The sequence below is a fragment of the Grammomys surdaster genome, unplaced genomic scaffold, assembly GCF_004785775.1.
Source record: "Grammomys surdaster isolate TR1022 unplaced genomic scaffold, NIH_TR_1.0 97, whole genome shotgun sequence".
Classification (NCBI taxonomy): Eukaryota; Metazoa; Chordata; class Mammalia; order Rodentia; family Muridae; genus Grammomys; species Grammomys surdaster.
In genome coordinates this window covers 18,072,031-18,089,599 of record NW_021604576.1, presented here as the reverse complement: position 1 = coordinate 18,089,599, position 17,569 = coordinate 18,072,031, and the positions used below count along the sequence as shown (strand labels likewise).

General features: G+C 40.2%; 1 protein-coding gene across 1 annotated transcript in view; it reads right to left on the bottom strand.

Annotated features, from left to right (window-relative positions):
• Nucleotides 1–16,888, bottom strand: part of Casp8ap2 (caspase 8 associated protein 2) — a 31,407-nt gene extending 14,519 nt beyond the window's left edge. The window contains exons 1-6 of the mRNA XM_028780913.1: nt 16,852–16,888; nt 8,557–8,639; nt 5,481–5,549; nt 4,592–4,692; nt 3,849–3,923; nt 526–641 (exon numbers count right to left, since the gene is read on the bottom strand). Coding sequence (XP_028636746.1) covers nt 526–641; nt 3,849–3,923; nt 4,592–4,692; nt 5,481–5,549; nt 8,557–8,611 — 416 coding nt within the window. The 5' untranslated portion in view covers nt 8,612–8,639; nt 16,852–16,888. The remainder of the gene's footprint in view (nt 1–525; nt 642–3,848; nt 3,924–4,591; nt 4,693–5,480; nt 5,550–8,556; nt 8,640–16,851) is intronic.
• Between the last annotated feature and the right edge of the window lie 681 nt (nt 16,889–17,569).

Here is a 17,569-nt window from a genome sequence, read left to right as displayed (position 1 = left end):
TGTTTACCTATTTGGGAAGGAAGGGAGTGCAAGCATGCCATAGCACACGTGTAGAGGTAACAGTACACTTGTGGGAGTTGGTTCTCTCCTAGTATCAGGATTCCAAGGGTTGATCTCAGGTCAGCAGGCTTGGCTCCAAGTGCCTTCACTTGCTTAGCCTTCTTTCTTTCTTCTAGGTGTCCTGCGTTCATGCTTCACTGAGCTACTTCCCCAGCCCTGCTCTCCTGGTGTCTCAGTTTCTGATGTGACCAGCAGAACTCAACACATGCACAATGACTTTCTCTGGTAAACAGTACCCCAGTACTGCTTCTCTGGTAAGCAAGACCCCAGTGATTTAGAAAACTATCTACTTTAGGAATTGTGTGGTAATGTTCCATCAGTAACCATAAATATCACTACAAATCATTAGCAGACTAGTTGCCATTTACACTAGGACCATAACTCTTCGATGAAATATGTATTTTGCCCTTTGACTGAAAGTAAAACCATACTTTATGTGACTGGTAAAAGATGACATCCACACACCTTTGGTGAAGATGATTTATCTCTTCATCCTTACGGTTTATCTCCACTCTGGCAGTTTTGATAAGTGCTGAGATATTCTTCTTAAGAGACTGGTTTTCATTTTTTAAGTTCAAGTTCTAAAACACAGATAAGACACATTAACAGACCCAAAATGTACACAACTCTCAATAGTACTACTTGTGGCTGCCAGTTGTTGTGAGGTTTGTAAAGATAAAGCTTGGCTAGACAGCCCATGATAAACTTGATCCTCTTGCCTCAGCCTCCAATATGGGTACTACTAGTACATGCCACCACACCCAGCTTTCTATTAATTGTTGAATACTAACTAATGTTAGGCATTATACATTTTATCTTACATAATTCTGAGAAGCAGCTCTCTAAGAATTAGTTTTCCTACAGCTCAGATGCAGAAGTTGAGATTCTGAGATCAATGACCAATACCAGGAAAGAACCACTTGATAGGACATACTTCAGAGAAGCATTGTAAAAGCAGAAACACAAGCAACAAGTTCTGCCTGGACCATTATACTAAAGCTTTTAGTTTCAATAACTACTTCTTTTTAATAACTAAGACATGATCTGCCAGGTGTGGTGGTGCACACCTTAGTCCCAGCACTCAGGAGACAGAGGCAGGCAGAGTCTCTGAAGGTTAGAGCCAGCCTGATCCATGTAGAAAGTTCCAGGCCAGTCAGAGCTGCATAGTCAGACCATGTCTTAAAACAAAAAACCACTAAGAAATGCTAAGCATTACCTATTTAAAAAACTAAACATGCAAAGATATGTTGGTTTTCAAATAAAGACATAATCTAGAGTTGGTTCTTTCAGGGAAAAGAGAATCAAGAGAAACAAGTTTACAAAAAAGTAGACAAGAAAAATCAAAAAAAAAAGAAAGAAAGGAAGGAAGGAAGGAAGGAAGGAAGGAAGGAAGGAAGGAAGGAAGGAAGGAGCCGGGCAGTGGTGGTGCATGCCTTTAATCCCAGCACTTGGGAGGCAGAGGCAGGCAGATTTCTGAGTTTGAGGACAGCCTGGTCTACAGAGTGAGTTCCAGGACAGCCAGGGCTATACAGAGAAACCCTGTCTCGAAAAAACAAAAAACAAACAAACAAAAAAGTAGACAAAACACTGTCACATTCTTTATTTTTGCAGCACAATCACAAAAAGAACCAACCATCTGACAACTGTGAATCCCCATTTTTTCCCTAAAAAACAGAACAAAACAAAACTTTAACCTTTGCTCATCAAAACTATCTTCTTTTAGTTGTGTGTGGGTATCACATGCCTTTAGTGCAAGCACTTGGGAGGCAGAGGCAGGAAGATTTCTGAATTCAGGGCCAGAGAGGTCTACACAGGAAGTTCCAGGCCAGCCAGGACTGCACAGTAGGACCATTTCAAACAAAAGAGAAGTACCCTCTTCTAAGCCACCCACTGCTAAACTTACCACCCAATTATCGATTCGTCCAACAGATCATTTATGTCAATGTCATTTTAACTTTCCTATAATCCTTTCACTAATCAAGAAGAATTAAAATGGTAAAATGACACAAAACATTTTTTAAAGTGGAGAGGTATAGACATGACCAAGGTATATCATACGCATGTAGAAAATTAACAAAGAAGAAGTGGAATTTTTACATATACAAAGAAATGTCAGATGCTGCACAGTTAGCTCACATGACAGAGACCCAGGCCTTGGGTTCAATCCCTAGCAAATAGAAAAAACTTCATAAGCTGCTAATACTTTAACACCTTAATTGCTAATGTTCCCCAAAATAGGGCTGGGGGTACATACACTTCAGTGGTAGACTTTCATATGCACAAAACCTGAGTATTAAGATTTTTTTTTAAATGTGCATTGGTGTTTTGCTTGCCAATGTCTGTGTGAGGGTGTTGGGTCCCCTGGAACTGGAGTTACAAGCAGTTGTGCGCTGCTACACGGGCTCTTGGAATTGAACCGGGTCCTCTGGAAGGACAGCCAGTGCTCCTAACATCTAAGCCCTCTCTCCATCCCCAGCATTAAACTTTTAAACTGCCAAGATTTTAATATTTTAACTTTAATTATAACTTTTCTTTTTCTTTTAAAAGGAGATAGTCTTACCGGGGAGTGGTGGCGCACGCCTTTAATCCCAGCACTATCGAGGCAAAAAAAGGCAGACCTCTGAGTTCGAGGCCAGCCTGGTCTACAGAGGGAGTTCCCGGACAGCCAGGGCTATACAGAGAAACCCTGTCTCAAAGAAGAAAAAAAAAAGAAAAGAAAAGAAAAAGGAGGTACTCTTACTATGTTACCCAAACTGGCCCTGAACCCCACAGTTGCTAAGTGATCCTCCCATCCTAGTCCCTTATTAAGTAGCTTGGACTACAGGTACTGTGCTTTAAAAGATTCTTATGTCTGTCTCTCTTGGAGATCAGGCCCAAGTTTTTACGTTCTTATATTGTTGAGGTTCAGGAGTCGCCCCCACAAACAATGATCTCAGTCAGACAGGAATAGTTTATTGAACACACACCTAAAGAATGATCAACCAGGGAAACAGTTTCACACTTGGGGTAAAAGCTGCACACTGGCTATTTCTCAGGGCCAGAATATAAAGGCTAAAACGGCAAAAAACACAATGAACTCATAAGCAAGTACAGAAAGTACTGCAGGGTGGTCAGCCCTGACTCAAGACATTTTAGATGTAACAGTTCATATTGACTTTTAATTTGATGGATTCTAAATAAAGCTTATGGTTGTAGACTAACAACCATATGGTTGTTAAGATTATGGTAGTCTTATGGTTAAGATTAACAAACCTCATAACATACAGAGAATAACATAACAGGGTATGTGGTCAGCATGACCCTGCTCTGAGTCAAGTTATTTTTCTGCATCACTGACTGGAAGGCATATTACAGTAACAATATGAAATAGCTGGTAGTCATGGAACAAAATGGCTATAGCTATGATGGGGGGAGGCAATAGAAAACCAAGGGCTGCCTGGGAAGATAACTCAGTAAAGAGCTAGGCACACAAGTATGAGAATGTAAGTTTGATTCCTCAGAACTCACACAAAAAGTTATCTTGGGTTGTGCATGCTTATCACTTCAGCACTGGAAAAATGAAGATGGGTGGATTCCTACAGGTTGCTAGTATGCAGCCTAGCCTACTTTGGAGGTACAGGACAGTTAGAAACTAATGCCTCAAAAGACAAAGCAGATGGTGCCTGAGGAACAACACCCAAGGATGATCCCTGGCTCTAGATGCAAGTGTAATCAAGTGCACTCCGACCTATTCACTCCTATGTGTACACACTCACACATAAATGTTAATGAGGAAGAAATAACCATACCTGTGTCTGTATTTCCTTAAACCTTTTCATCAGATCTTTCATTTGCTGCTGACACTTCCCATATTCTATCTGCAACTGTAAAACACAAAGGGATTAAATTATTGTACTTTCTTAGCTTAAATGACATTTAAATTGGGGTGAGGGAGAGTCCAATGTACTTATAGGTTAGTCAGATTATGTTGTATTGTGTTGTTGCTATTGTTTCCTAGACAGTGTCTCCAGATGTAGGACAGGTTGCTTCACTATTGAACTTCCTGTCTCAGCTTCCCTAGCACTGAGATTATAGGCAAGTACCACTGTGCCTGCCTAGATTATTGGTTTTTAAATTGCAGCCCATTCATGGTACATTTTGATAAACTTCACAGTGTAACTCTGAACCTTAATGTTCAAATATAATTAAAAGAAATTTGTGGCATATAAGTTTCAGGAAACATTATGCAATATGCACCCTAATATAAATCGTGAAAAAAATAAAATGTTATATTTCACTGACAGTCTACTATATACTATAGTTTTATATATATTCAGATACTTAAGTTCAGTCAAATAAAATTGTAACTGAATTTAGACATGTATATAGAAAGTATTTCTTAGAAAAACAAATCAAAGGTAGAAACTGCCTTAAATATTCTTAATTTAAGCACTAATCCCTCAACACAGACTGTTCAATAGTAAGTTGTAGCCGTCTCTTCAGGAGCAACAAAAACAAATAAGTGTGGTTAATAATAGAGACAACTCATTACATCATTGTATGTTGCCTCCTTCGCAGTCCCTTCTTCAGTCAGGATCTCCTCATACAAATCTAAACAGTTTCTGAATGACACACGGGATCTAGCAGTACTGTCTGAAAACAAACAAAAACATTAAAATACTTGTTAGGATTTTTGTAAATTAGATTTATCAAAATATGTAGTAAGTATAAAGAATGGTTTGCTATTCTTTTATTTTCTACATGTATACCATACCATTATTTTTTGTGTTAGGATTCTTGATGTTGTGTCTACTTCAAAGGGTTATTAATTTCTCCTCACCAGCATTTCCGACAGCCTATACTGATTTCACGGATGAAGGCAAGAATGCCACATTGTATAAAGTAGCTGTTCCAATGAATCCAGTGTGATAATTATCTCTGTTACAAAACACTGATAGATCTGATTGTGGAAAAGCTCTTAAATGAACAGGTGGTGAGACATTCCATTACCATTCTTACTGATGCATTTGAAGACACAATAACAGTGCTCTCTGTGAAAGCACAGGCAGAGATGCATATCCAACAGCACCAGTGTCCTTCTTACTGATTCATTTGAAGGCATGCACAGAAATAGTCTTTCTGTAATAGTATAGACAGGGATGCATATCCTACGGCAACAGTTCCCATTTCAATGGTATAAAATATTTTTGTACAAAACCTAATTAAACGTGAGTCATAGATTAATAACATTAATAATTAATAATAATTATTAATAATCTGTGTTAATATGTTCTGATCAAACTTTGGGCAAAAAAGTAATTACCTCAGTGAAACGATTTCAAAGACATTGCGAGCTGTGAAGTTACCAAGCACCACTAACAATAAAACAAACACAGCAAATCAACCAAACAAAATGAGACTGTTTTATAAAATTTACATACCAGAAACAGCACTGTCCAACCCAGCATATATGTCCAATGAGCCTTCATCATTATTTTTAAGAGGAGAGGCTGCAAAAATAGCAAAGACTAGTTAAAACTTAAGGGCTGAGGGGTTTTTTGTTTGTTTGTTTGTTTGCTTCAATTCCTACTTGGAAGGACAAGGAAAGGAATATATTATTTCTGCTTTAAAGCATGAGACAAGGGTCTGGGTGGCAGTGGTGGTGGTGGCACACGCCTTTAATCCCAGCACTTGGGAGGCAGAGGCTAGCCTGGTCTAAAGAGCTACTTCCAGGACAACCAAGGCCACACATAGAAACCTGTCTTGAAAAATAAACACACAACAAACAAACAAACAAAAAAGAAAAAAAAGAGGAAGAGGAGAAGAAAAAAAAAGTTAAGATTTATATGTGCTTATCAACAGAAAAATTTTGATGCAGAGATTTATAAATTGACTACTTCAAATTCAAACTTGAAAAATTCACTTTAAAAAAAAAATGTATGGAGTTGGGAGAGATGGTTCTTAAGATAAGAGTGCTTAGAAAGGAACTGAGTTTGGTTCCCATCACCCACGATAGGAGGCTTACAAACACTCTAGCTCCAGGGAATCAGATGCCCTTTTCTGACTTCTGTGGGTACTGGCACACATATCTACACACATACCTTCAAGAACACATTTATTTACACCTAATTAAAGTTTTTAAAAAATCTCTTGTAAAATAAAAATCTACTAGTGCTAGGGCTGAAGAGACAGCTTAGCAGTTAAAAGCATTTATACTTTTCCAAAGGATCCAAATTCAGTTCCCAGCACCCATATCAGATGGGTCACAACTGCTGATAACTCTAGTTCCATAGTACTCAACACCATAAGGCCTTCATGGGCACCTGCACTCAGGGGCACATGTGTAAGCACATGCACACACATACACAAATCTTTAAAAAAATGTATAATGATGTTTTAATTCCAATAATAATAAGCTAATTTCTATCTTTATATAGTAAAGCTACCCGAGAAAGTAGATGCTCTTCCAAAGGATCCAGGTCCAATTCTCAGCACCTACATGGAAGCTTACAACCATTTATAAATCTATTACCAGGGGATTAGATACTGTCTTGTAGCCTACAGACATCAGGCATGTACATGGTACACAGACATATATTCAGATAAAATACTCATAAGATAAATAAATGTAAGAAGATAGATCTAAGTTCCTTCTCCCCTTTATCACTGTTGTTTGCTCAAAGAAAGGTCTGTACTACAGCTCTACAGCAGTAACTACTGAAGGACATCTCTGCCAAGAATGTTCAACCTAAGGCCCACGGGTCACACGCAACCTGGGATAGCTAAGAATGCAGCCTGACACATCTGTAGGTGGCATCATGTTGAAACATCAATAGGTTAGACAACCTTTCTAGTCCTATAGGCTTGAAAACCAGAAGAAAGGCTCGAAGGAAATAGCAACTACACATGAAAGAGCAAATTCAGATAGCCAAGGACAGGACTCCCAAACTGTGCCTCAGACAGCTGTGTAACCCTCAAACTCCAAAAAGACACCAAAAGCTAAAATACCTAGACAGAGATGTTAGTTCCTCCAACTACAAGGGAAGTGTCAGGCAAGTCAAATACCCCTTAAAGCAAATACAGAATGGGAACAAAATCCTGAGTCCCCCACACAGTATCAGTTAGACTGTAACTAATAAAATCCAAATTCAGTAAACCTCATCAGAGAAACGGAAACAATTAAAAGAACCAACTGGGGCCAGGCATGGTGGCACACACCTTTAATCCCAACACTCAGGAGCAGTTGGTCTACATAGTGAGTTTCAGGACAATCAGAGCTACATAGCAAGACCCTGTCTCAAAACAACAACAAAAGAACGAACTGGCTGAGCATGGTGGTGCATACTTTTAATCCTAGCACTTGAAGGCTAGCCTGGTATACACAGCAAGTTCCAGGCCAGCCAGTTCTACAAAGATCTTATCTTAAAGAACAAAACAGGTGAATTTATAAGAGTTCAAGGCCAGCCTGTTCTACAAAGTGAGTTCCAGGACAACCAGAGCTACACAAGAAACCCTGTCTTGAAAAACAAAAATCAACCAACCAACCAACCAACCAACCAACCAACCAAACAAACAAACAGAAAGAACCAACTGAAAACTCTAAAACAGAAAGCTACATATAATAATTATAATATCATCATCATAATCTCTGGATATGCTTGACTGTGAACTACACTGGTTAGTATAAATTACTCAATATTTTTTTTTAAATTAAATCTGTAAAATAGAGGGGAAGAGGGGGAAAGCCTTTAGAAGTCTTATAGGGGACTGGTGATGGCTCAGTAGGGAAGAACACTGGCTGCTCTTACAGATGAGATGATCTGGGTTTGATTTCCAGCACCTACATAGTGGTTGGCAATCATCTGTATTTCCAGTTCCAGGGGATCCAACACCCTCTGGCCTCCTTGGTCACCAGGTATTCACATGATGCATATACATACATGCAGGCAAAACACTTATAAACATAATGTAAAAATAAATATAACATATCTTTTTTAAAAAACAGAAAGAGAAAGGGGGGGGAGAATAAAGTCAGCCAGGCACAATGATTTGTGCCTATAAGCCCAGCTACTTAGTTGCCTGAGGCAAAAGAATCACTTGAGCCCAGCCCAGTCTCAAAGCATAGCGAGATCTCCAAACTACACAGAAAGGGTACAGATACAGCTAAGGAGCAATGTGCTGTGTGGCCAAGTATATAGCCCTGTGTTTGATTTTGAGCACTATTAAAAAAAAAAAAAAAAAAAAAAAGCAAGAAAAAGGTTCACATTTACTAAGTACTCCTTATGTCTCCCATATTTTGCTCTGTTAAGTCACTCATGTACAGGAAGAAAAGTTGAGGAGCATTTTCCCTAAGAATAAGTAAATGATTTTATAATTGAGATCAAGTGAGGTTAGGGCTATCACTGTGACAGAGTGTGTGCCTAGCATTTGAAAGGTCCTAGTTCTAAACTCCCAACACCACAGCTTAGAACGAAATAAAGAGTAAGAAAATTCAGAGAGACAACTGAGAGTTCTTACCAGGACAGACATCAAACAAACCCGTTCCATCACCATTGTCATCATCTGCTGCCATGGTCCTATGTCCTTTTCATAGGTGCCATCTACGGTATTAAGCATAGAGATTCTCACCATTAGAATAGCTTCAACTAACAAAGCAACCTTCTAATTTGAGCACACTGAATAACTTCATTCTCATTCTAAAAAAACAAAAAACAAACAAACAAAACAACCAGACCTATACATTAAATAAATAAATAAAGCAAGCCTAACATTTTCTGAGCAAAAGTCTAAACTATAAAATGAAAGTCGTTAGTATAGATAGATAGGCCATGAACAAAGTAAATCACACTAATTTTATAAAATAGGCCCCCATCGTCACGGGGGGGGGGGGGGAAGAATCTCAAAATACAAATTAACTTTTGCATTAAAATAAGAACCATCAGCACTAAAAACAAATACATATTTATATAACAAGAAATACAAAATGCTATCCCCCACGGCTCATAGGGAGAAGCCTGACAGCCTAAGACCCATCGATTCTTAGAACTCATGGTGGAAGGAGAGAACCAACTCCAGCAAGCTGCCCTCTCACCGACCTGAGTATATGATAAATGCACGTCTGCCCTCACACAAACACCAAATACACAAAAACACAACACCAGTAAATAAAACTTTGGAAGAAAAAAAAAAAAGATGTATTCAAACTGAAGTATGGCTCAACAGTAGAATACTTGTAAGCATGTGTGACGCATTAGACTATTATAATTAGTGCCACAAAAATAAAATAAACAAATACAAGAGAAACACACAGCTATACTCAGCAGGTAAAGGACTTGTCATATAAGCCTGATGACTCAAGTTCAATCCTGGAAATCCATGTAAAGGCAAGAGAGAATGAACTCCATCAAGTTCTTCTATCCTGTATGGACTCTCATTAATATGGCATACACATGCTTGCACTCATATCACACATACACATGCACGTATACATACAACTATATGATTTTTTAAAAAGACACAAATACCCATGTATATGTGCTTAGAAAAAGGTACCTTTTAAAAACTTTTATCTATTGATTAGGGAGTTGTGCATATGTGCCGTGGTGTACAGATATGGAGGTCTGACAACAACTTTCATGAATCTATTCTCTCTTTACACCATGTAGGTCCTGAGGACTAAATTCAAGTCATCAAGCAACAAACAAACCCAGACTTTTTTTTTTATTGCTTTTAGAAGGCCAGTGAGTTGTCTCAGTAAAGACGTCTGCTATCAAGCCTCATGACTGACATTTAACCCTCTAGGACCCACATGGTACAAAGAAAGACCACTCCACAATACATAGGTGTATGCATTGCATTTAGAGCTATGCCATGAACCTGTAACTTGAGTACTGCAGAGGCAGAAGGACTAAGAGTTTGAAGCCATTTTTGTCCACATAGAAAGTTCCAGGTCAGTCTGGGCTACATAACAAGACTCTATCTCAAGATAAATAAACAAACAAAACAAATAAAGCAAGCAAGCCCTTTTTTCCCTCCTCTGTTTTTTCAAGACATGGTTTTACTGTATAGCTCTAGCTGTTCTGGAACTCATTCTGTAGACCAGGCTGTCCTGGAACTCACTATATAGACCAGGTCGCCTGGAACTCAGATATCTGTCTGCCTCTGTTTCCTGTATGCTGGGATGAAAGGCATGTGCCACCATCGCTCAGTAACAAATAAGCTTTTAAAATTATTTTTAGAAAGTTTAAATTCAGTGGTAATGAAGGAAAGGCGAATGAAGAAAAATGTGTTATGTGTCTAGAGAAGCCAGGCTTGGAGGCAGGTGGATCTTTGTCAGTTACAGGTCAGCCAGAGCTACACAGTAAGGACTGGCCTGAGAGGAGGGACGGGGGGTTACTTCCAGAAGAATCCACACAATAGCACTGGCCAAAGCATGCAGCGCAGTGACACGTAGCAACCCTGAGAGAGACTCTGAACTTGCATGTAGATCTTTACTCTCTCTATCCTATCTTTTACCTCAATACAGTCACTTTGTTTCACAAGGGCTTAAACCTGGTTTTCTTCACATTCTGTGCAAAATTAAACAAACATAAAACAAGCCAGAGCCATTAAATCTACCCATATGGCAGCTCACAACCACCTGTAACTCCACTTTCAAAGGGTCTAAAGCCTTCTCTTGGCTTTCATGGATACCAGACATGCATGCAGTGCACAGCTGTACATACACCAATACATACAAAATGATAAAAATAATTTTAAAGACATGTTAGATTTCCTAATAAATGAATATCCCAAAAAGCATACTTTGCCTTCTCTAACCATTAAATTAGGATCCGGAAATTCAACTAACTACAAATTTTTAAAAAGAATTGTATCTGTAGCTGGGCAGTGGTGGCGCACGCCTTTAATCCCAGCTCTTGGGAGGCAGAGGCAGGCGGATTTCTGAATTTGAGGCCAGCCTAGTCTACAGAGTAAGTGAGTTCCAGGACAGCCAGGACTACACAGAGAAACCCTGTCTCGGAAAATATTGAGAGCACACACACACACACACACACACACACACGCATTACAGGATGGGCAAAGTGGCTCAGTGGTACATCATACTCGCACAATGCTCTGCTTTCAATCCTTACTACCAAAACCAAATTAAAGCAAACAAACAAAAAAGAACAAATAAGAGAACTTTAACATATCACACCAGAGCAGAAATGGCTGTACTCGCAATTTCTAAAGTACTCTATGTTGTCACTCTCTTAAAACGCAGGCAGCAAGTCAGTCTCATAAGTCCATAGCATCTTACTTTGATCATTCTGTTTCCTCATGGAATGGTGATCCCAAAGAGCAAGCACAGAAAAAAAGACCTTTATGTACAAGAGTTAATCTTATCCATCAACACAATGAACATATTACATTCAGCAATAACTACTACAATTTGCTTTAGTGTACATGTGTACTTGTAAGGATGTACATGTATGTATGCACATTCATGTGTGGCCAGAGGGCCACGCTGAGTGTCTTTCTTAACCTCTCTTCACCGTATTTTTTTAGACAGGGTCTCTCCCTTTCTCCACCAGTGCTGGCCTTGCCAGCACTAATACTATAGGCATGTATGTGATGCCTGGCTGTTCACATGGATTCTAGTGATCTGAATGTACAGCCACATGTTTAATCAGCAATTTATCAACTGAGCTATCTCTCCAGGCTACCTAACTTGCTCTCATAGACGAAAGCCTACATCAGAAACACGTGGAAAAACTAAAATACAAGACTGATACAGGTTCCTTCCTCGAAGTTTTTGATTTAGTAATTCTAGGTTTAGGATTGATCGTTTTTATTTTGGTTGCTTAGACTATCTTTAAACCAGTGTTACTAGGGATAGAGATGGCTCAATGGCTAAATACTTGCTGCTCTTACAGAGGACCAGAGGTCTGCTCCTAGCACCTACATCAAGTGGCTCACAAGCCCCTGGAACTCCAGCTCTAGGGGATCTGACACCCTCTTCTAGACTCCTTAGGCAGAGGCACTCACATGTACATACCCCCTTACCCTCCACATATACAGTTTCAAAATAATAAAACATTTTAAACCAGTGTCATCAAACAGGCTCCTATGACAGTCAAAATGCTTTGTGTTATCAATAGAGTAGCTCTAAGCACATGTAGCCACTGATACATGAAATATGAATAATAAGATTATGTGTAGTTTTCTATTTCTGATTTTACAAATTACACTAAACAGTGGCTTAAATAACACAAAGCATTTTTATTGCTCTGGAAGTTAAAAAAAAAATCTTACTGGTCTACAATCAAGGTGTTATCGGGGCTGTGGCTCTATGGAGGTTGACAGGGGCTGTTTACATTTTCCAGTTTCTAAAAGCACCAGCATTCCTGGGCTGGAGCCTCCTTCTTCACCTTCAGAGTCTAAGGCCTCCATCTCCTTTCTTCTCCAATGTCTGCTTCCATAACTACATTTGCAATGCTAGCCTGCTATGCTCTCTCTAGGCCCTGATCATCCATGGACAATCCTAACACCTCTCTTCCTATTCCTCTTTCATTAGACCTGGGTGACAGATTCTTCGATCACTTGAATTCCGGATAATTCTCCCCACTTCAAAATTCTTAGTCATGAGAGGAAATGTAGCCCCATCAGCAGTGTGCTTGCCTATCATGCACAAAGCCTACCTATAATCCTAGCACTCAGATGCTCTGCTACCTCAAGGCCAGCCTGGATACATGACACTCTGCCTCAAAGCAAAACCCCTAAACATATCTTTAAAATCTCTTTTGTTACATTTTGCTTATATTTTACAGATGGCAGGTATGAAAACAGCTATCTTAGCCAGGCAGTGGTGGTCCACTCCTTTAATCCCAGCACTTGGGAGGCAGAGGCAGGCGGATTTCTGAGTTCAAGGCTAGCCTGGTCTATAGAGTGAGTTCCAGGACAGCCAGAACTACACAGAGAAACCCTGTCTCAAAAAAACCAAAACCAAAACCAAAACCAAAAAAAACAAAAAAAAAAAAAAAAAGAAAAGAAAAAGAAAGAAAGAAAGAAGGAAGGAAGGAAGGAAGGAAGGAAGGAAGGAAGGAAGGAAGGAAAGAAAGAAAGAAAGAAAGAAAACAGCTATCTTTCAGAGCCATAATGAATTGATTTCTCAATCCTTTTTTTTCTTGGGGTGGGGGAGGGGCTGCAGCAGTGTTTAAGACATAGTTTTTCTATGTAGCCTTGGCTGTTCTAGAACTCACTCTGTAGACCAGGCTGTCCTGGAACTTGAGATCCTCCTGACTCTGCTTCCTGAGTATTGGGATTAAAGGTATGTGCCACCACTGCCCAGCTAAATTTTAAATAATTTAAATAACAACACTGTAAGCAATGGATACCACTTAGACCACAGATGACCTAAAGGTAGAGATTGAGTTTCATATACTCAATAGATACATATAAACACAGTATTTACTAAAAAACAAGGTAACCTCCCCCCCAAAAAAGACTAAAAGAGCCAGAAACATTTTTAAGTTCATAGTTTATTTTATCATGACTCCATTGGTCTCACTTATGGCCTAGGCAGTCTCATCTACCACAGAAGAGTTCCATCTAAAGGATTTCAGAGCTATGGCTACTACAACATCAATAACAGACCACAAATGTATGAGCAATTTCTAAAGGCTATAAAGTTAGATATCATTATCTTACCTTTAATTAACTACACTAACATAAACTTTCTCCTTGGATTAACTGCTGATGGGGGTAGGAGAAGCACAGAATACAAGAGGAAAAGACTAGTAAGAGTAACAGACTGCCCTGTTGCCTCTTCAGAGTATTTGAGAAGTAAGAATTGCTTATACTAAGATATAGAACAATAGTCAGTAATACAACAAAAAAATAAAAATAAAACAAATACATTCCTCTGAAACTACACATTCACCAAGTACAGACCAAAAGAGTATTACCTATCAGTATCTGATCACTTGACATCTTTATTTTTATGAATAACACTCACACTCTAGACTACTGACATCACCTTGGTAACATCCATCTGTCTATTTGCCCTCATTCACTGCCATTTCAATGTGCATTAGGCCCTATTGTTGTCACTTACTTTGCTAAATACATGCTACAAACAATTGTAATTGTTTGGCAGAAGCACTGCCTGTAACAATTCTTGCTCAAAACCTAGGTATTACTCTCACCCCACTAAGTGCGAACCTCTGATATATTCTTTTTTGGTTTTTAGGGACCATATGGTCGAGGGCATTCAGACAGGGCTCTCCATATAGCCCTGGCCATGTAGGAATTCAATCTGCACACAAGGCAGTCATCGAGGTCTGCTTGACTCTGCCTCCTGAGTACTGGGACCAAGGGTGTCTGCCACTTCGCCTCACACTGTTATATATCCTTATACCACTGTGTCCTTTCCCTATAGGATTTCTTTTCACTGTCCAACTGTTGGAGGATATTTATCATACTGTGAATCCCAGGATCTTGTTATTCACTGAAAAGCCCTGTTTCTAATTGTGTGGCTCAGCCCTTAGCACACACACATTAATTCCTCTGGCTGGAAAACATGCCCTCAGTACACACCTATAATTCCAAACAATGAAGGTAAAGTTAGTTGGTAGACGGAAGCAGCCATGTTTGAAAGTGATGTCTAATTGAGTGGCAAAGTGCTGCATCAGAGAAAGATTTGACAGAACAGAATATGCTCGACTCTTGCAAGAAGAGAGAGAAAAGGAAAGCTACTTAAGACAGCAGTGCAGAGAGAGAAAAAAAGAAAAGAGGAGAAGCAGCAGCTTTACTGGGACAGTTGTACAGAGACAGGTTGCAGAGAGAGAACAAGTTAGACACAGGAAGACAGAACAAGCCAGCCAGAGTTCATTCAGCAGTAAGTCTCAGAGGCTGAAAACACTCCAGGCCTAGATTAGACTGTACAGCAGTCTAATCGTAGCTTTCAGGACCAGGCCTAGATTAGCAGACTAAGGCAGTAAGTCTTGGAAATGACAATGACATCAGGTGAATAAAGTTACATTTAAATTCAACTCTACATTTCTGTGGGACTTGAGAAAATGTCCACCCTGTTGACAATACAGGCCTAGGTGGAAAAGGGTCATCTGTTTTGTTCCCCACCATCATCAGCTCTTAGCACAGTCTGGCATAGTGGTAATAAAATAATCATTTGTTTTGCTAATGAAATATCAAATTAGTTAAAGATGATTCCAAAATTTCTACCTCTGATAAGGTGGAAGGCATTCTTTTAATGGTAATGGAGAAAAAAAGAAGATCTGGTGAATCACTTGTACAACAATCAGATGAAAACGTCCAACCGGGTTGGAAACAGAGTTGGATACCTAACAGATTTTTCTTAAAAGAAAAAAGTGAGTTAACATGATAGGTATTATGATTTGGGACTCATTCACATCCTGGTGACAGGTACATTAAAAAAGAATTACAAGTCAGTGAGTCTCCCAGAGTGGAGAAGAAAGGACGGAGAAGTAGAAGCGATAGAGAAATAGAGAGAGAGAGAGAGCTTTCTATGCTTCTTCTCATCTCCCATCTGAGTTTACTACTGAGAGTGGTACACCTTTGAAACATGCAGAGGCCAAGTTTTAAAAAAACAAGAAGCTAATGATTAATAACAGCTGCTGGGCTAGGACTGTTGCTCAGTAGTGTGCAGTCCTCTCAGGCTTTGAAACGCGCCAGTCCCTAGCACCAAAATGTTCTTTAAAAATGCTACAGCTTGATACCCATTTATCTGGAGGGATAAACAGCTCCAACAGATTCATAAGCAAACACACAGAGACAGGGGTCATCTAGTCTCTTCTGAAAGCGGTTCAAAAGTTTTCAATACAAAAAAGTATACATTTGTGTAGAGGGGAAAAAAAAACAAGCAAAAGCTAAGAGGCAAATCTCATTCTAGGTTCTAAGGATGAGAAAGACATGAAAAGCAGCATATATTGCACCTTTACTGTGAGTCAAGTATTGATATAAATGTGCTAAAGTAGTGATTCACTTTAAATTATCCTGAAGTCTGTATTACATCTAAATTATCCTATTAAGTCCATATTATTCCTTATCCCATTTAAATAGATGAAGAAACTAACAGAGCCAATTAGAAAATTTGCTGCAGCCAACAGATATAAAGTAAAGAGCTGGGATAAAGTCCAGTCAGATGTCAAAAATCAAAAACATCCCTTAAATTATAAATCTCTGGGCATCTCCTGTAAGACGGCAGGAAATACTATGAAGAAATAATTTGGGGTATGGTAATAGATCCAAGAAGTCTTGCCTAATGGCCTACTCCTTTCCAAAGAGGAGTTGAAGCTCATAGGAGAAAGGCCTTAAGCAAAAGGTTGGGTGGTGGTGTGGAGAGGACAGAAAAGACCGCCAAGATGACTCCGAAGCACAAATGCTTCCTGAGAATTCTACATTCACAGCCTCGCTCCCATGTCAGGGATGGTTCTAGGCGCTGCAGAGACCAACACAAACAACTTCTTCTCTCAAGGTATCAGCTTGGGAAACTGCCCACATCGGTGAGCGCCTGACACTGGGGACAGCCCTCTCTCCACACTCACCGAAAGCTCGGAAGTAGGGACCTAGAAGACACGGGTGGGGGAGGGGAGGGGCGCACTGTAGACCCGGCGATGCTCCGTGTGCTCGCCCCAGCGCCCCCTGAGACGCTCCGAAGGGCGGTCCCCGAGGACAGCAGCTGGCTCCTTGAGGCCCAGACGGGCACAACCCTTCGCCCACTGCGCAAGCCATCCCAGGCGGCACCCCGCTGCCTCTCCCCAGCAGCCCCGCGACAGGCCCTCAGGAACTTACCCGGCCGGCCAGCCCCGCACAGCGGCCGCTGTCCGACGCCAGGCGCTCTGCCGTCTCCACCAATCCCAGCCCTCAGGAAGGACGCTAGGGCGGGACCGAGTGCCTACAACCAATTAGATAAGACGCAAAGCACGTCTCGGCGCACACAGCCAGTTCCCGCCATTGAAGGCGGAAAAAAATTTCCAGTTGGCGCCAAACTCTGTTATACTCTTCTGTGGCTCCTAAGGGAAGTGGGCGGGCGGTGACCTCAGTGACAACGGGGCGGGATTTCTCCGCGGAAAAGACGTCACCAGAGCGGAAGTGGGGCGGGTCTGGGAGACGCTAATGAAAGGGAAAGTAAGGATGGAGGCTGTTAGGTGTTTTGACTGAGAGCAAGTGGGGAAGGCTTGATTATTTAGTTCTTTAGTCTGTGGATTGTGTCAGCTGCGCGCTAGACAGCGCTGAGATCTGGCCTTTAAGATGCCATCTTGGATGGTGAACGTAGCGTATAATTACTAATTTAGCGGGATAGAAGAGGGGTTTTTTTTGTACTAAAAATTTTTTATACAGTAAATTATTTTTATTGTTTTTCTCCTACCCCAGCTCATCTTAGATCCCACCTCCCTACCCACCGAACTTCATATTCTCTTTCTCTCTCTCAAAAAAAAGAAACAAACAAATAAGAAACCAGTAAGAAGAAACAAACAAAGCCAAGGCAATACAAAACGAAACAAAAAGC